The 20,184-nt window shown below is 40.2% G+C and overlaps 1 protein-coding gene across 1 annotated transcript in view; it reads left to right on the forward strand.

Moving 5' to 3' along the window:
- Positions 1–20,184, forward strand: part of ahr2 (aryl hydrocarbon receptor 2) — an 89,193-nt gene that overhangs the window by 61,689 nt on the left and 7,320 nt on the right. The window contains exons 3-10 of the mRNA XM_052123693.1: positions 8,299–8,423; positions 9,643–9,732; positions 15,052–15,169; positions 15,469–15,608; positions 16,728–16,930; positions 17,370–17,479; positions 17,675–17,816; positions 17,910–19,710. Coding sequence (XP_051979653.1) covers positions 8,299–8,423; positions 9,643–9,732; positions 15,052–15,169; positions 15,469–15,608; positions 16,728–16,930; positions 17,370–17,479; positions 17,675–17,816; positions 17,910–19,710 — 2,729 coding nt within the window. The remainder of the gene's footprint in view (positions 1–8,298; positions 8,424–9,642; positions 9,733–15,051; positions 15,170–15,468; positions 15,609–16,727; positions 16,931–17,369; positions 17,480–17,674; positions 17,817–17,909; positions 19,711–20,184) is intronic.

Genomic DNA, 20,184 nt, shown 5'->3' on the forward strand with positions numbered 1-20,184 from the left:
TACTATAAAATGCCATGCTATACTATGCCATGGTATGTTACACTATACTATACCATGCCATGTTATACTATATCAGGCCATACTACACTATTCCATACCACACCATACTATACTATACATGCCATACTCTAATATACTATACTATACTATGCCATACTATACTATAATATGCTATACTACAGTACACCGTACTATACTATATAATGCTAAACTGTAACCACACTATAGCACACCATGCAATGCTATTCTATGCCGTGCCACCATGCTTCTCTGTACTAAAGTATACTAAACATGCTATTGTATTTTTTACCATGCTATGCTACACTACACACATATAAACCATTCCTACTACAACTTCTACTACTATTACAACCAATATTAACACTTATCACCACTATAACCACGGTGGTGGTGGTGGTGTAGTGGCTAAAGCACAGGGCTGTTAATCAGAAGGTCACAGGTTCTAACCCCACGGCCACCACCATTGTGTCCTTGAGCAAGGCACTTAACTCCAGGTTGCTCCGGGGGGATTGTCCCTGTAATAAGTGCACTGTAAGTCGCTTTGGATAAAAGCGTCTGCCAAATGCATAAATGTAAATGTAAATGTGTATTTGAGAGTGCATGCGTGCCTGTGTGCGCTCGTATCTCTACGAATATGTGTATGAGGAGTGATCTCTGTAATTCTCCACTTGGGGGTTAAATTTACCATCCAGTCAGAGCTGTCCAATCACAGAACTTGTAAACGCTGTGCATCATTATAGTGACATACCTACATCTGGAGTTTTTGGCTAGAAATCCATCTTTTGATAATGCTTTTGTAAAGGACAGGCATTTGAATAGTTCACATGCCGGATCAGTGCTGCGATGAGCTGACATCAGGGTCATGCAAACAAGGAGACGCACAGTCGTGACCTTTCATACTTCCTTCAGGCAGACACATACCTTGCTGTGTTTGTATCTCATTGGAGGCCTCCCTGGTCAAACACACACTTTTTTTTTTTTTTTTAGGAAAACTATCTAAACATGCTTGAAATAAAATATTACATATTTATTTGAGAAGCAAAATTGCATGAGATAGAAAACAAGAAAAAACTATTTTCCAAAGGGGTAAGAAAAATAAACTTAATTCAAAGGGAAAACAAGTCATTTTACTTACCCCATAAGCACAAAAATAGTTCTATGTCATTTTGCTTCTAAAGTAAATGTGTGTTGTTTTTAATAATTGGTGATTTTTCTGGACAAAAAGACAAAAATGGGCATTTATGCTGAAATGCATTGCAGTGCAGTTTTTTGCTGCGCATTGCTCACGACCCAGATGGTTAGCAGAATTTACGATCTTAACTTTTAATTAGGCCTGGTTATAAAACGCATCTACAGCAACAGTCTTTATGGCATTTTTTCAAGTGACAGAAACTGTGTTGATTGCCAGTGGTGGGTGTGTGTGTGTGTGTGTGTGTGTGTGTGTGTGTGTGGGACAAATAGAGGGATTTTGGAAGACATCGATACCACAATCCTACATCTCCTCATTCTGTCAAGTCCTAACCTGTCCCCCACCACAGAGAGAGAGATAGAGAGAGAGTATATTGAAAGTCAGAGTCAAGGTTTTCCTTGACTACATATAAAAAAACAATGGCTCGATTCAGCACTGGAGTTTCAAAGCCTATACAATCCCAGTGGGTGGGTATTGTGTATGCGTTTATGTACAAAGGTGTGTAGGAAAGGAATATGTGGTTCTTCGTATTTTGAAGTAATATAAGGAACATACCACGGGCGTAGATATGTTTTATGAAATCAATCGACAGTGTTTGCTCTGCAGAATCCTGTTCAACTGTAGTTCTGTGCATACAAACACCGTAATAAAAAACTTTGCAACGTTTCCAAAAGCTCCCCCCCAAATATAAATGAAGCACATAGTGTGAAACACAGATCAAGAGATCTTGATACCTGACAAGAACATGTTAACTTAAACTATGTGTTGATATATGCAGAGAAAGACTGTTCTCTATAAAGAAAATCTAAATTATGTACTTTTTACACCTATAAAAACATAGAGAAGGATTTCACTCATTTAACAGCTGCTTGGGATTGTGCCGGCATACCGTGTTTAATACTTTTGCATTCATGGGGCCTTTTTTCATGAAACTCAAGCAGAATTTGTGTGTACATTTTTAGTAAACTATTCTTGCATAAATTGTGCTATTGAATTTAATGGGATCATTTATGTAAGAATAGATTCATGAATGATTTAATGCAAATTTTTTCAGCTCGTGTATCTTGAGTAAGGACCGTTGCGTTTACGTGTTTCTTGGGTTTGCACATTTTTTTATTTCATTAAATGGGAAAAATCGTGTAAAAGAGAGAGGGGTACGGATTATTATTCTCATAGACCAACATTTACATTGTCAAGGGAGGTAAAAAATGGTTTGCTAAGAAAACGTCTGGGAAGTGGTCCAGTTTGTTAGCTAATAGGGTTCAGGTGCTGTCAAGGATGCAGTCATGCTCAGCATGCGAGGTTATTAAACCACAGGCCAAACGAGAGCCCAGTCGGTTTCCCTCTCTCTCTCTCTTAATTTCTCACTCTCTTACTCTTTCGTACCCTCAGGAACACACAACGTGCCTCCCATCGCCTTCACGGCAGACATTATCCAGACGGCCAAAAAAGAACTGTATATCACACTCTGTCTATGAGAGAGAAAGTTTTATGTTTCGTGGTCCTCAAGATTTGTTAATGTGTGTGTGCAAATCCAAACATTTTACAATTTGTGTTTATAAATACAATGTAAATATCGTAGAGTATGCAGATATATGCGGAAAAACTAAACCATACCATCACCTCGCTTTTATAATTGTGCATGAATGTTGAGTTTTAAAAGACCCTTTCTGATGCAATGGTTCAGTTGGCACAGAATTACCCAATCGTATTTCTAATTTCCAAACATTTCTTCCTCAGAAGTACTAAAAGAATCGGAAATTGCACCATTAAGCAACTGGAATCTTAAGAGTAAGCAGAATCATTCAATTCCTTACAATTCCCATCCTGTGGGTATAATGTAGAAAGAAAGGACAGAACAAAAAAGAAATGCATTTTCACTATCGTGCCAAATCTGGGTATGCTAGTGTGTGCCAGGGCCAGTTGTGTTCCCACTGTCACTTCCAAGGCTTCATCATGCCTTCTTGGGACTTCCTCAGGACCAACGGTCAGGCGTCTTTTGGTACACCGATTAACCTTGGGCCAAAGAAGGCCAACTGGTGATTGAGGCGGAGTCATTGTCAAAGGCATAATTTAGCTGAGTCGGGTCAAAGGTACTCATTCCTGGATCTTTCATATCTAGTTACCAGCTTACCTCAACAGATCAGCGGAGAATGGAAAATCGTCAGTACTGGTCAGAAGACTAAATCAGGGCTCTTCTGAATATTTGAGCTAAAAGACGTGATTAAGTTGCCAAGTTGTGTATCCAGCGCACAAAAGTACAGGTTCAGGAAAAAAATTGCAGGCACAGTACAAATCTGTGTTCATTTTGAGGGCTTGCTTGTCTCCAGAGTCTGATACCTTAGATTGAGCTTCCCTATTGCTTATGAAAGGTGCGGGGTGTGTGATGTTGGCACCAGGTCGGTGAATTAAGTACAGGTTTTAGGGCAACTCTGTGAGGCTATTGGCCCGATTGTGGGGAATGCAAATCGGTTTTGGTCTCACGCCCAGCTGACCAGTTGATATCCCTGGCTCGCGCTGGGCGGATGGTGGAAAAGGGGCTATTGTGTGAGAGGCCCTGGGGCTGGCCTTTTAGTCCGTTAAATGACCCATTTTAGACCAATTCATCCTGTTCCTAATCACCATGCATACCAGACCTTCCACTTTTTCCAGTTATACAAAGAAGTTGAGAATGGGTTTAAAGATTGTGGTCAAGAAGTCCCCAATATGGCAACAAAAGGATATTGAAGAAGATGAGGTAGAGATGACATTAAGAGACTAAGAAAGTACACTGTGGTTGTGTTGAGAGGCCATGTGTGTTACATTACAGTATTGGCAGATACACAGTCAGTAATTGATTGGAGGTTTAATTTGTCTGTTTTCGCAAGGGAGACCACTCAATCCCGATACTCATTTCCGTTGTTTTTCCCTGGAAGCGGAACTGGTCAGAGGAGGACAGCACGATCCATGATGAAGACGTGGCTCATGATTACATAGATGTTCCACATACACTGTCTTTAATAACAGGCTTATACTTATGAAAGACTGGAGTTTTAAATGCGCAGGCGGAACGGCACCACACGGCCAATGTTTGACTGACCTGCATGCCAGCAACATCTAGACCAATGGAGAGGGTTCAACAGGGGTGAAACCAAATGCACACACACACTGTAGACTAAGAGACTCCTAACCAGCTGCCTTTGTGTCCGCTCGCTTTCTTTCGCTTAAGAACCCATGCGATGGCAGGATTAGGGGCCAAATGGTAATTTATATGTTCTCTCTGTTTTCCTCATCAAAATGTCTTTCTCTTAGGCTTGCTCTCTCTCTCTTACACTATCTGTACCATTTGTTGTGGTTACCGAGTTTTGTATTACATCCCCATTTTGTTCTCCAAGATCTGCGGCGAGCGTCTATCGAACTTTATCGGTTGCTGTCTCTCTGTCTCTTTTTTTTACTTTCTTTTTTCATTTGTCTGCAATTTAAACTGCCATTTAACTGTCTGATCTGCTGTCCTCGTTTAAAGTGGTTTGTGTTCGCCTCTGCTTTTCCCCTCACTAAGTAATCTCTCAACATCTGTGTCCTGTGGGGAGATATTTTTGGTCCCTTGCAGCAAAACGCTGTTCTCTTTGCCCCCACATCCCCCCTTCTTTTTCTTTCCTTCAGTTTTTTTCTTTTTCTTCTGAAGGGGTAGCGATAGGGAGCGCTTGATAAGGTCTAGAAATGGCACAGCAACTGCACCGGTCGGGGAGGAAATGGCTCAGCGAGCCGCACCCATTGGTTTATATTAGCTCAACATTAGCCTAGCGCTAGACAAACAGTTACAGGCACAAAAAAAGCTCCCAACTTAAGTCTAATGCTCGTCTTTTGAGGAAAAACATTAGTGGAGTGATTTCTCAGTTAAATGTATCATCTATTTAGCGTTAAAATGTATATATGTCCACTTAACTCCCTGCTGACGGATTTGTTGCTGTTTTAGCTAGTTTAAGCTAGTTTAGCTGATCAGCTAAGCAGAGCTGAAATGTATATAAAAGATGGTTAAACTGCTCAAAAACAATCCAGAATTTGGAACTACTTCAAGAAATGATTTTGTTTATCATTGGTATTCGTAATGACGTCAATTGAGCTTCATTTGTACAGTTGTGTAGTAAAACTAGACCCTTCTAGACAACACTTTTTACACAAACAGTGTGGCAAGGCTAGGCCATACGTCCTCGTTTTCCCGGACATGTCCTCTTTATCTGACCTTAAAAAAGCATCTGGCCAGGATCTCTAAATTTGCGAAAATGTCCGGGATTGGGCTTTAGCTGCATTATGATGTGCATCTGGTCTAATACTTCATTGTGTGCGTGCGCATATTTGCATTGCTTTATCCCCTCTTTGTAAGTCCCGCCTTCTTGCACACCAATTGGTCGAATATAAGAGGCTTGCAGCAACTATTGGCCAAATTCCTGCCTGTCAATCTCTCCGCTGTTGTGTTCGTCATCAAACAGTTGCTTGACGGTAGCAGCAAATGATAGCTGAATGGAAACAATGCAAACGAAAGTGCAAATTTACAGAAGATTTGCACAACAAATTCCCATGCTTTCATCCAGGTTGAGATCAATGGGAAGCAGAATGTATGACTTGTAAAGCTGGCACTTGTATATCAGTTGCTAATAAAGATGCAATTGATTTAGAAGCACACATTAGCTCTGTGAAGCATAAAGGGTCAGCAAAAGGTGAAAGTTCATTAGGTAAATTAACAGACTACTTTTTGCAGCCAGGAATTTTTTTTTCACATTGCTGCATTTTCCGTGGCCATTCAAAATAATAGTAAATGAAGGCACACTCATGGACATTCAAAAGAATGTTGGAAATGTGTATTTATTTATATTTGTGTTATGCTAATAGTGTCCTTTTCACTGTAGTAAAATTTGCATTCATAGTAACACTGTTTTGAACCCTATTATTCCACCCCATGGGAAAAAAGTGTCCTCTTTTTGGAAAACCAGAATATGGTCACCTTAGGCAAGGCTGGTAAATGGTAGTTGGGGAAGGTGAGTGTTGATGTGTTTGTATGTGTGTGCGTGTTCACACATCCAGTGAAGTTGGTCAGAAAACGTGTGGCTGCAAAAGTGTTGAAATGTTTCTCACTTTGCAAGAGCAGGAATGAAAAAAACTCTTTCACAAGTCTCATTTTCTTTATTCGGGTGTGAGCTGAGCATTAAAAAGTGGCCACAGAGTTCACTTTAGATTACCTCAGAGTTTAACTCTATTGCAGAATTTACCTCAAATTTTATCAGTTTAGTTTACTTCAGGTTTTGTCTCAGATTTTACTTCCGCTTACCTCAATGTTAGTTTACTTCAGATTTTTCTTTAGATTTTTACAATGGGTTTTACCTCAGATTTAACCCCAAAATGTTCTGAAGAATTTACATCAGATTTTACTTAAGGGAAAATCCCTTAGGTATTGGTGTCACCTCGGAGTTTTACCTCGGAGTTTTACCTCGGAGTTTTACCTCGGAGTTTTACCTCGGAGTTTTACCTCGGAGTTTTACCTCGGAGTTTTACCTCAGGTATTGGTGTCACCTTGGAGTTTTACCTCGGAGTTTTACCTCAGAGTTTACCTCAGGTATTGGTGTCACCTCAGAGTTTTACCTCAGAGTTTACCTCAGGTATTGGTGTCACCTCGGAGTTTTACCTCGGAGTTTTACCTCGGAGTTTTACCTCGGAGTTTTACCTCGGAGTTTTACCTCGGAGTTTTACCTCGGAGTTTTACCTCGGAGTTTTACCTCAGGTATTGGTGTCACCTTGGAGTTTTACCTCGGAGTTTTACCTCGGAGTTTACCTCAGGTATTGGTGTCACCTCAGAGTTTTACCTCAGAGTTTACCTCAGGTATTGGTGTCACCTCGGAGTTTTACCTCGGAGTTTTACCTCGGAGTTTTACCTCGGAGTTTTACCTCGGAGTTTTACCTCGGAGTTTTACCTCGGAGTTTTACCTCGGAGATTTACCTCAGGTATTGGTGTCACCTCGGAGTTTTACCTCGGAGTTTTACCTCGGAGTTTTACCTCGGAGTTTTACCTCGGAGTTTTACCTCGGAGTTTTACCTCGGAGTTTACCTCAGGTATTGGTGTCACCTCAGAGTTTTACCTCAGAGTTTACCTCAGGTATTGGTGTCACCTCGGAGTTTTACCTCGGAGTTTTACCTCGGAGTTTTACCTCGGAGTTTTACCTCGGAGTTTTACCTCGGAGTTTTACCTCGGAGTTTTACCTCGGAGTTTTACCTCGGAGATTTACCTCAGGTATTGGTGTCACCTCGGAGTTTTACCTCGGAGTTTTACCTCGGAGTTTTACCTCGGAGTTTTACCTCGGAGTTTTACCTCGGAGTTTTACCTCGGAGATTTACCTCAGGTATTGGTGTCACCTCGGAGTTTTACCTCGGAGTTTTACCTCGGAGTTTTACCTCGGAGTTTTACCTCGGAGTTTTACCTCGGCGTTTTACCTCGGCGTTTTACCCTCAGATTTTCAGACTTCTGACTTCAGATTTTATCCTACATCTTTATTCAGTTTATCTCCGGTTTTACTTCAGAGTTTACTTGGCACATGTGGGTTGCCCTTGGACATGACGTTTAAGTAGTTCTGTCCATCGAATGGGCTGCTTGGATCCAAAAGCTGACCTGTGTGACCTAAGCAGCTATTAATCCCCAATACAGACCCTGAAATGTTCAGCAAAAGAAGTCAGAGTTAAATGAACACTTTGTTTCATTGGCTAACACCTTGTAAATTTGACATCAATGGGGTTTGTTTTCAAACACATCCTTGCGCTTGGTACATGTTGAGAACAGAAGACAAGTAAATAAAATAAGTTAAAGACATCTGGAGAGAACAAAACGTTGGTTTCTGATAATGACTTCTGTGTTTACGTTCTGCAAATCAACTGTAATCCCAGTATATTCCCTCGTTCTCTTTCACACACAATGCATTCATTGGAAAACTAGTGCTAGTAAAGTGGAGTTTTGAAGAATAAACATTGTAAGGGAAGTGGGCCACTGCTTGGCTTTGTGGTGTTTTCATGGTAGTAACCTTCTTAATAACCTTCATTTCTCTCTCTCTTTCTCTTTCCTTCAGCCACACTAAAAAAGACAGGAGGAGCTGGATGGCTCGGCGAGCATTCAGGGACATTTGGAGGAAATGGACAGGCAGCCACCAGTCTAGATGGAGTCAGCTTCTCAGAGGGGGAAATGTTGTTGCAGGTAACACACATGGAAACAAACTTAATCCCTGCTGATGGTTTGCTGTTCTTAATTGGTTTAAGATGGTCTTATTTTAAAATCCCTCTAAAACCTATTGCCCAGTTCTTGTGTATGTGTGAATGATAAGAATCATCGTTTGGGAGGTCTTCCCAGCATTCTCTTCTTCCTCACGTCAATCTTGGGTCAGACCGATTTGCTGTTCGCAGGGGTCTTTAAAGTGATAGTTCACCCAAAAAGGAAAATCCTGTCATTATTCACTCATCCTTGTATTGTTTCAAACCCAAAAATGACTTTCCTCCATCATAAAAGAAGATATTAGGCATTTTTGGATGAACTAACCCTACAAATCTGTTTTGATTTGGAAGGAGCAAAAGATAATTCACCCCCTATTTTTTATGTCCTAGTTTGTTCCATTTCTTATTCATTTACATAAACATTTACTGAGGACTGCACAAAAAAGTCGGTAGTTTCCCAATGTGTGTGTGTGTGTGCACTGCAGGTAAAAGGGTAAAACTTTCCTGATTCCTTGGAGGACAGTACAATAAATAAATGACGCATTTTTGCGCATTCAAATATAAAACTTCAGCTTTCATGTCATAAACTCAGGAAAGAGAGTATGGTTGACATTCAGTTTATTTGATTCTGTTGTCACGCTAGGTGAACTGGAATGAAGTTTGAGCAATCGAGATTCTCCGCTGTTGAATAATGTTATCTTTTCATTGTAATCTATGTCACATGTTGCTTTCCACTTACAAATATTGTGACTTTCCTTTTCAGTCTCTCTCTCTCTCTCTCTCTCTCTCTCTCTCTCTCTCTCTCTCTCTCTCTCTCTCTCTTTCTTTGTCCATTGTTTGAGGGCTGTCGGTTCCTGTGCGTGACTAGTGCCGATATTCTCCCCCTGTCTGTTGTCATGTTCAACACCTTAACAAAGCCGGGCTAATTACATGGGATGTTTACCATAAAAAAAAAAAGATGTAAAAGTAGGAAAAAGAAGGACAATGGCACCTTCACCTCCCCAACCGTTTCTGATCTTACATATTCACAATCCCAGCCACTGCTTGGCATAAAACAAACCTAAACTAACTTTGTTGTTTGTTGACTATTCCCACCGTTTCAAAGAGTTTCAACCCTTTGGATGTTGAGTCACTGTGTGTTCAAACTTCGTTAGCTTGATATCTTTGGGAATTATCGCTGTTAACGTACACTATTTGGTTTTCAGGCTCTCAATGGCTTTGTGTTGGTGGTCACCGCCGAAGGTTACGTGTTTTACTCCTCTCCAACTATACAGGACTACCTGGGCTTTCATCAGGTGAGTTGCCTTGTAACCTTGTAAACCTTTTATGTAATGACCAACAGACCCTGACAGAATCTGCAGACTTTTTTGGCATTCTCTGAGCTGTTTTATTATTATTATTATTATTGTATAACTCTGCAGAATGGCTTTTTAAAAAGAAAAATCTTAAACAGAGTCGAAAGAATTACATTCTTAATGGCTGCTAAAAGCCTTATCAAATTTGCTAAATTGTTTAAACATGAAAAGGACTGGGAATGTTGGGAAATTGGGAATGACAGATGCTGGAAATCTGCAGAATTCTGTATTCAGAGATTTTGTATGGCTTGGCGATCAGTTAAGTGCTCAACCGTTACAGAATATGTAACTAATTGTCGAGCCAAATCCACACTAGGGCTGAGAATTCAAATTGGTCACAAAAAAATAACCAAAATTTGAATTGGATTTAATACATATATTTGTAAAAATATTTTACATTTATAAATATATTTGTAATTTATTTAATAAATATATATTTTAAAATATATTTAATATAATTTGAATTATATTCCAATTAAAAACTACAAGACATCCAGATTTTTAAATTTACGTTGTATCCTAAGTCCACAAGAGGGCAGAATGAATAAGTGTTATTTAATTGCAAAGAACATGCCTGGCAGCTAACAAAAGTACATTCCATTTTGAACAGATGGAGCGCAATAGAATGGAATAGAATGCGGGAATGTCGAGACATGCTTTTCCAATCTGAAATCCGTTCTGCTTCACGCAGCGTTTTAAAACGCATTGTTTATGCTGCGAGACACTGACAAGGGAGCAAGAAGCAATGGCCAAAGGAAGCAACCTACGGAGCTGTTCACACCAAACGCATTTTTGCATCCATTAGTAAAACTGCAAACGAGAACTCTAAAGTTGAGTTTTTCCACCCTCTTGTATATTCGTATAAATAACAAATTATTAACTATTTTGTATAATTTGATAATGCATTAGCTAACAATAAATGTGTTGTACTTTCTGCTCTTGTTTTAACACTTTTTACAGTTCGGTTACCGAAGCGGGAAAGAACGTTATAAAAAAGTGCTAAAGGTCTTTGTGTTAAAGTTATGCCTCCTACATACTACACGACTTTCAAAGACGTCATATCGTGGTACCGTTCATATTACACAACTGTCTGTCATGGAAGTCGTAGCGTTTTCAAAAACACAACGAATTGGCGACAGGGGTGAACGCATTACAAAACATTTCACTTTTGACGAATCCCTGACGACTCGTCCTAGACTAGCGAGAAGTGGTGCAAGATACGAAAACAAATGCATGATCATATGTTATGCATTTCAGAATATGATGTGTGTGTTTTTAATCACTTATTTTATTGGTTTCAATATGAAAAAGTAGCTCCTACTGAAAAATCTACCTTTGCTTACCTGACTGTCCAAGAGAATTGGCAATATCTCTCCAACTCTTCTCTTTCTCCGCCCGGTTGTGCTACAGTTCAGATGAAACATCAAATCTGGTGCTCCTGCCAATGTTCCACAAATTTTTCCTCCATTTCTTCGGTCCAATGAGACTTTCTTGATACCTCAGTCATGCTAGTTGATGTTCTGTTGCAGGTACATCAAGACTCCTACCCCTGAAACTTCCTGTGACCCGTTTCTTGCTCTCTCATTGGCTGTAGGTCAACGCTGCAGTTGTGTTCAGTCAAAATATATTTCACATTGCGCGATTTGGAATCGCAGACGGGTCCAGATATTTAACATTCTAGATATGACGCTGACATAGGTGACGTGTCAGCGCTTCTCTCAGATAGTGTCTTTGATAATTCATACGTTTTGCCTTCGATTTCAGGCTTTTGTCGGCGATCTCCTCAAAACTGTTGTCGAGCAAAAATCGGGCTTAAAATCGCGTAGTGTAAACTCTGCATTAAGTGTTTGATTACTTATTCATAGAGGTGTTTGGTTACCGTTAAACAACCCTGACGTCAGTGATTTGTTTTTTAATAGTTATCAAACTTGGCGCACAAGTTGGTGTTGTTTAGAACATCGTTTTTTGTTGTTTGGGAGGCTCGTTCAAATTTGTGTAAGCTAATATTTGCAAATGCTTAGAGATGAAGTGTTTTCTCTTTCACCCTGTCGAACTGTGATGAGAGTATGTATCTGACAGAGTTTGGTTTATAAAAGAGGTAAAGCTCTGAAAAGAACATCAAAGGGAATCAAAATGAATGTTTGGATACTTCATTAAAGAACTTGAAAAACCTGTCCGTCTCTGTGGCTGAACCGCACACTATTCTATGAGACTGTGTGTGTGTGTGTGTGTGTGTGTGTGTGTGGGGTGTATGTTGGATGTAGGCTATAGATTGAGTCATCAATGGTAGTTTCATTACAAATGTCCAATTACAGCGTGTAGGTTACACATTACAATAAGTACATACAGAAGTGCATATACACACACACACACACACACACACACACACACACACACACACACGTAGTATGTGAATTAGAACATAAGCTTTAATGTAGGTGTGTGTCTGGTCATATAGTGTGACTGTGTGTGCATTTGTTATTGCGTACCTGTTTTCCATGCTAAATCGGTTTTCCCCAGAGTGTGACGTTCCCTCTCTAGCATACCACGCAAGTCCAGGTCGCCAGGGTTACGCAGATGGAGACAGACCAGCATAGAAACACACCTGTTGTGACTTGTGTATCTTTTAACTATTCACACACTTCTAATTAGCTTTCTTAGTCAAGTAGTAAAGGTTTTCCATTATTTATTTATTCAAAAGAGTTTTACTGGTTGATTACGGAATTATTTATTGACTTAATTTTACTATTTAGTGTTCAGTACTTCAAGGGTGTGTTAATACTTGTAGTTCGGTTCTCTTGGTGCGCTTGGTCCGGACCAAAAATGAAATTGATACATTTAGTCCTGGTTCGTTTAGCGTTCACACTGGCATTTTTAACATCGAACCTAAAGCTACAAAACCAAAGGCATCAGGGAAAAGTCACCAACTGATTGGACAGATTTTATGACGTATATTTTTGACAGAACATACCGAACATCCAAAACAAGGCTGTCGAAATGCACTCGTTGGATTTATATATGTATATATGGTGGTATTTTTACCAGCTGAGAACAAATGAAGAGCTAATAAAATGTGTAAAGGAGTAAAAACAGCGCCAGGAATTCCTCCGTTGCACACACAAACGAAGATATGCTGCAAGGTCAGCTGACGGGCGGTTCCGACGCCAGTACTGAACTGTAATGGGCAGCATAGCTCCTATGATGAGAAGTATTAGGCAAATTACTTCCTGCTATTGGTCCGTTTAGATGTCTTTGGTCCATGTTGCGTTCATATATCAATTGAACCGTACCAGAGTTTGTTTGTAAGCGGATTGAGACCCACTATTCAAGCGGTCTCGGTCCGCTTGTTTGGTGCGCACCAAGGTTCGGATGGCAGCGTTCACACTTGTTCAAAAGAACCGCACTAACAGTGCAATCGCACCAGAGTTAGTTTTAATCGAACCAAACCTGCCAAGTGTGAACACACCCTAAATAGCTGGACCATATATCAAACATTTACAATACTTACGAAATTAAGCAATATTGTGAATATTGCAGTGATTTTCATGCACTTTTATTTAAGCTATTAAGTAACCCAAACGATCTGGTCAGTAGGCTATTTTCATGCACATTTCTTCACAATTAGCGAGTGGTTTAAACATTACTTTTCCTCTCAACTGCTTTCCCATGTGTCCGTATTAACCTTTGAATGTGCGTGTGTTGGTACAAGTAGTCATGAGTGTTTTCTGGATCTTGTCTGGTTTTGAGTGCTGCTTTTCATCCATTATCGTCCAGTCTCCAGTAATTAGTGTACACAGACAGCACAGCACTCAACAGAAGCCCTGTTTTCATTGGATTTGATTTTGTCCAGGGCCAGAGATGGAGGGAGAGAGAGAGAGAGAGAGAGAGAGGGAGAGGGAGAGGAAAAAACAGACACCAAAAGGAAAGACTTAGCCCACAGAGAAAAAAAGAGGGAATAAAGGGCAAACTGCAGTTAGTATGCCAAGCGCCTTGAGGGAAGCATATACATCTTTTTATACTTTGTAAATAAGACTTAACAATGAACCAACTGCACACCGTGGAGATAAATTTGTGTCAAATGACACAAATGAGACAATTGTTGACATACAACAAGTATAGAACTATAAAAGTGGATGGCATTATATCTTAGATGTTTGAGTTCATGTTGACATCTCTGACTATTGTTTGCATACTTTGGTGTCTTGGAAAATCTGAGCACAGTTTGAGACATTGTTGAAATCTCTAGGGGAGATACACCCTGTATGTGGTCAAGAAAATATCCAGTGTGTGTGTGTGTGTGTGTGTGTGTGTGTGTGTGTGTGTGTGTGTGTGTGTGTGTGTGTATATATATATATATATATATATATATATATATATATATATATATATATATAATAAATTGGAAAGACTTCGAAATTTCTGGGAGTGCAGTTTTCCTCGGATGCCATGTTTGTTATTTACACAAATGTCACGGGGAATTACATTGCTGTTGAGAAAGCTGTTTGTTTACAGACTGATCCACATGTATACGGAAGTAAAGAGTTGTCCATGTAAACGTAGTGATTACTTCAATGCATCCTGACGTTTTAATATTCCCACTGATTTCAATGATGATCGTCATTATCATAAATGTTATCATAACATAATGCCTTTCTCTCAGGAGGAAAACGTACGAAGGAGACTTAAATTCTCAAATTGTGCACCATTTAATCTCATTGCTTTCTAGGAGATACTATTGAGATTTAAAGAGACCTTGTTTGTTATTTTTCTCTCTTGTAATTGTTGGAAATACATGTACTTCTAATGTATTAAAAAGGCAATGTAGTCTTTTTTCTTTTTTGTTTCTCAAGAAAAATATGTGATGGCCAAATAAGAGAGTTGATCATAAGATCATAATTATAGACAGAAGTATATTTATTTTGTAATTAAAGGGGACCTGAAATGACTCTTGAAGATCTTAAGACCATCTACTTTGGTCTTCTTGTGTCAGAAAGCTGAAAATTCACCCCTTTGCAATGGAGATTTGGTTGGCATAAACATGTTCCAATAACAGCATGGAAACTTACATGAAAACTAAAAGGGATGTTTGGAAAATGTGGCAAATGGAAATAGTTTGGATGTATTTTGGTTTTGAAGTTAGAATACTTGGAAAAGCAAGTATTATATAACACTGTTGTAAAAATGGTCATAATGCTAAGGGTTATGGAGGTTGTGGTGATGCTGCATGTTTTTTAATATTCACTCTCAACGTCTTCACAGTCGGATGTGGTCCACCAGAGCGTATTCGAGCTCATTCACACAGACGATCGCGCAATTTTCCGAAGGCAACTACACTTCGCTCTCAACCCCACATCGTGTGACGCTGATGGCTCTGATGGTTAGTAGCAATTTTATCCCTGTTGCAAAATAAACCTGTGACGTCCGTCCAGGCTCAATGAGTTCCCACCGGTATCATTGACTTTTTGTGGTGCCAGTCCTGAATGTTTGTGAGTAAACTTCTGCCGTTGTCATTGTTGAATCAAGAAAGTATGTTTGCTTGAGAACAAGACAGCTGGGGTGGGATTTATAAAATGGAGCTTTTTATAAACACAGAATGATAATTGTTGGTGATGATTCACAGCCGATTACACCACTCTTGTTTTGCTTTTTGCTTTGGCACAACCAATCGGTCTCCAGGAGTGCAGAACAGCAGTGACATCACCAGAGACATGGTCAACTACAATCCTCAACACATCCCGCCAGAGAACTCCTCCTTCCTCGAACGGAGCTTCTGTTGCCGATTCCGTTGTCTCCTTGACAATTCATCCGGCTTCTTGGTAAACATCTTCGATGTCTATTCCTTGTCGAAAAGGCCGTCATTTGTTGTGTTTTGAATGCTGGTCCCAAGAATAGAATGCTGGTTTGGCTTTTTAACTAGCTTAAGGAGCTGTTCTTGCAGTAAATAGAGATAGACACAGAGCAAAAAATGGAACGTAATACAGGTGTCTTAACGTAAGTGAACGTTTATGTAACATGACGCTGCATTTTAAAACACGCCGCACCTTCATGAGATGCTGAAAAAAGACCAAAGATGTCTGTATAGTGCATGTGTATATTGAAAAACAGCACATTAAAACATATTCTGTGTGAACAGCCCCTTACAATGCAATGCTGCTAGACCTGCACCAAACCAGAATAACCACCACAGAAATTCATGCTGGACTAAGCTGGTCTTTCCAACTGGTTTACCCCATTTTTCCAAACCAAAATCGATATTTTGGCCTTAGTTTTGGGAAGAAACTTTTGTACTACCCTCCACAATGCTTAATTTGGTTGGTACACAATGACACAGTCAAATTAGCTGAATAAATAAATCTGCTGTGGATGGTTTACTCAGAACAGGTCTCAAGTTGAGGATTTATGCGCGCAGAAAGTTCTCGCCCAAAGGTTTAGCAGAATTCTCAAAAGGTGTATATGCACATCAATTTGTTTCTACCTTTGGTCTAATGTTGATTAATCCGATTGAGTATTCTAATTGAAGGAGCACATCCTAGCAGTTAGCAATTTGCACCCAAACAATCACTATATAAGTGCTTTCAGCACAACCTCTCCTATATATCGATTCGCCACTCTGCAAACTTATACTGAAAGGGATCTTAGATCGCAATATACAGCATTTATGTTTCTTGTAGGTTCACTTAGTTATTTAATTTCTAATAATAATGTATATGAAAAAACATTTTGGTTAAACATGTTGTTCCATATTTTTAATGCTTCGGGATCAGTTTCAGTTGGTTCAATTTTTTGTACATTTAGAATACATTTACAAACAAACTTACAGACGAATTGTGATTTCTTTTTGAAAACATATGCACGTATGCACTGTAAGTTAATGAAACCAAATGTATCACCCTCATGAGGCTAAAATGATTTCATGCCCTTCCCTTTACCCAAAGGCCCTGAATTTCCAGGGGAGGCTGAAGTATCTCCATGGACAAAACAAGATTGCAGAAGATGGGACCATAGCCCACTCCCAGCTTGCTCTTTTTGTCATAGCCACACCCCTCCAGACACCCTCCATCTTGGAGATCAGGGTCAAGACTCTACTTTTCCAAACCAAACACAAGCTGGACTTCACACCATTGGGGGTTGACTCAAGGTAGCTTTGATTGCTTTTTGAGAACCCAGCTACAATATTAGTGTTGGACAAACACATTTTTGGGAAGTGTTACGAACATAGTTGTTAGACCGGGCGTATTGTTTTGAATGTTTATATTGTTCTTAATTTAACGTGAGAATCTTAGTTATTTTTAGTTTTACCTGTGTTTTCTAGTTTCAGTTAAGTTGTAGTTTTTCATTATTTTTACTTTCTTAGGTCTGTCTAGTTATCACTATGTAGTGCCTTTTCATGTTTAATGAAGGATGGTTCTAAAGGTTTTAATATTATGATATATTTTGTATCAAAAACTAAAATTATTTTGTATTTGATTTTGAGTAATAATATGTTTTATTAAAGTTTATTTGCATTAAAAAAAAATTAAATAGGTTGAACAATGCTGTCATGTTAACCTTTTCCACTGTTTTTCCTCATCTTGCAGAGGAAAGGTGGTTCTTGGCTATACTGAGATGGAACTTTGTATGAGAGGTTCTGGATATCAGTTCATCCACGCTGCTGACATGATGCACTGTGCAGATAACCACATTAGAAGTGAGTTAAATTAGGCCTTGACGAGCTCTTTCAAATCAAGGCCACCTTCGTCCTAGAATGAGTGGTTTATGTATTTGATTTGACTCAAAAATTAAGCCAATGATGGCTTCATATGGCTTAATAGGGTTCCATAAGCCTAACATTATGATTTCCATAGCTGAGGTTTTAAAGTTTCTCTTTCTCCCTTATTCCTAGTGATCAAGACAGGAGAGACTGGTTTAACAGTCTTAAGACTTTTGTCTAAATGGGGTACATGGATCTGGGTGCAGTCCAATGCTAGGCTTGTTTATAAAGGAGGAAGGCCAGATTTCATTATTGTTCGACAGAGAGCACTAACGTAAGTATTTAAACTTGGCCTATATTCTGGTATTGTCCATGTTGATCTGATCTGTGTGCATCTCTAATTATTAACATGTATATTTTTTTGTAGTAATGAGGAAGGTGAGGAACACCTTCGTCAAAGGAATTTGCAGCTACCCTTCAACTGTGCAACCGGTGAGGGTGTCCTGTACGAAGTTTGCCCCACACTTGACGTCAAAGACATTCAATATCAGAGTAATGGCCAGAGGATGCTCAAACCTCCATCTCTGGACCCAGGATCTCTTCTTGGATGCATGTTGAAGCAGGACCGTTCACTCTACAACCAGAACAATGACCCAAATTCCCAGTTTACCCTGGATAGGGTTTTTGGGGACAGCCACGCCCTGTTCAATGTTCCTGGGAACACCTGGCAGCCATCGGACCCAAATACGGTGTCTGGAGTCAAGGAGGAAGGTGTCGTAAAGGACATGATGGAAACCCTACAGCAGATTATTGGAGATAGCACTCTTTGCGACAGCCTTAAAGAGCTTGATGTGCACAGTTTAGAGCTGAAGGAATGGGAAAATACTTTGCTCAGGATGAACTGCAACAGTGATATGAATTTCAATGAAAACCTCACCAACGACATTCTCAGCTATGTTGAGGATGCATTATTTAAGGAAAATGTCATTCAGTTGCCTGAACAGATAAAGGACCAGAGTGCATTTGTTGATATGCACGAGTGCCTACCAGAGATAGAATTACAAAACACCTTAGCTGCTAACCAGGCATTCAACAGCCAGCCAGGGAATCTCCTCGCTGGCTCACCAGGTCAGGGTGGGTTTATTGGAATGAGTATCCAAGAGGATGCCGGCAATCCTGGAAGTTTGCCAGCAAAGCTCACCCATATGGGGCCGCAGATATCTATTGGACAGCAGATGCTACCTGACAATACTTTCATCCAGTCATTCGGACTGGATCAGACGCCCCAAAAGGCAACCACCAATAATAGCATTCTATTTAATCCTTCTCCTGCCATCCAGTGTAGTCAGCCCCAGAACCAATTCCAGCTTGGTCTGCAATCCCAGCAGCAGGTCCTAAATGGTGTCTTGCAACAGAATGGAATGATACCAGGCCAGAGGAACATACAGACTGGAAATCAGCCCCTTCCAAAATTAATGACCCTCCCTCTTCAAAGCCCTTTTTTGCAGGGCAACACAGCCCAGCCAATGGGCATCCCCAATCAGAATTCCTTTCCACAACATCAGCCAATTAGTCAGAACCCTCAGTGGGTACCCAAAAGCAACAATATGGTGAATAAGCTGTTGGACAATTGTGGCCATACAGTTTTGGTCACACAAGATGCCACAGGACTGCACTCTGCACCTACCACTCACCTACAAGGACAGTTTTCTGTTCACACTCAAAAACCTGCTTGGTCGATGTCCCAGTCTACCACTCAACAGGTCCCTAAATCACTGTCAAGTGGGCATCAGAATATGACAGGTCTTTATGGCCAAATAACAGACTTCCAAAGAGACCCACTTGGGCAGCTAATGCCGCAGACAAACGCACAAGGATTTGGGGGTGGCTTCTTGCCCCAGACAACTGCTAACAACATCTATCCTCAGCAAGGGGAGATGATCAACAATGGGCCCCCTCAGACCACCAACAGCTGCATGTTCGTAAACACGATGTGTTATGGTTCTGCAGATCCGGTATCTTGCCAGAGAGCGAAAGCTCTGGTTACCCAGAGTCCTACACATGCATCCTGCTACTACCAGAGAGGCCCTAGCAAGTCAGCTGTGGCCACAACGGTCATCCCACAAGAGGACACCAACATCAGCCCCATGGCCTGCCAGGTCCCTTTGGGGTTGACTCCAGAAACCATACTTGATCAGCAGTATCTCTCTTGCAATGGCCAGACGCAGGTAAACACAGGGATAATGTACACAATGGCATAATTAGAACTTCAAACTAGTGTGTTCCAACTTCAAGATCAAAGCACCAGGTGTTTGCTCACTCCCTATTTTTTAGATATTTTTAAACTTGTTGAGAATAGCGGGACTGCCCTGTTCTCACCCCAGGCGCAATGTGTCAACTCATCCAGGGCTTTTTTAACATGTTGGGTTAGGTCGGCTCTACCATCAATCACAAGCAATTTCAATGGGATGTAAACACTGCCACCTTGTGTATTCTGCCACCAGAATAAAAGGAAATTGTTTAGGAAGTCCAGAGCTTCAGTGGTTAACAGTGATGCTCTGGATGAATATCTTCACAATGTGTTCAGTTATCTTGGGGAAGGAAACAGATTAGGTGAGGTTCAGAGATAGACTGGGCTACTTTTGACGCTAAAAATATATTTATCCATATTGAGGACCCAGCTATTGCCCCTTACAACTTAT

The sequence above is a fragment of the Xyrauchen texanus genome, chromosome 50, assembly GCF_025860055.1.
Source record: "Xyrauchen texanus isolate HMW12.3.18 chromosome 50, RBS_HiC_50CHRs, whole genome shotgun sequence".
Lineage (NCBI taxonomy): Eukaryota > Metazoa > Chordata > Actinopteri > Cypriniformes > Catostomidae > Xyrauchen > Xyrauchen texanus.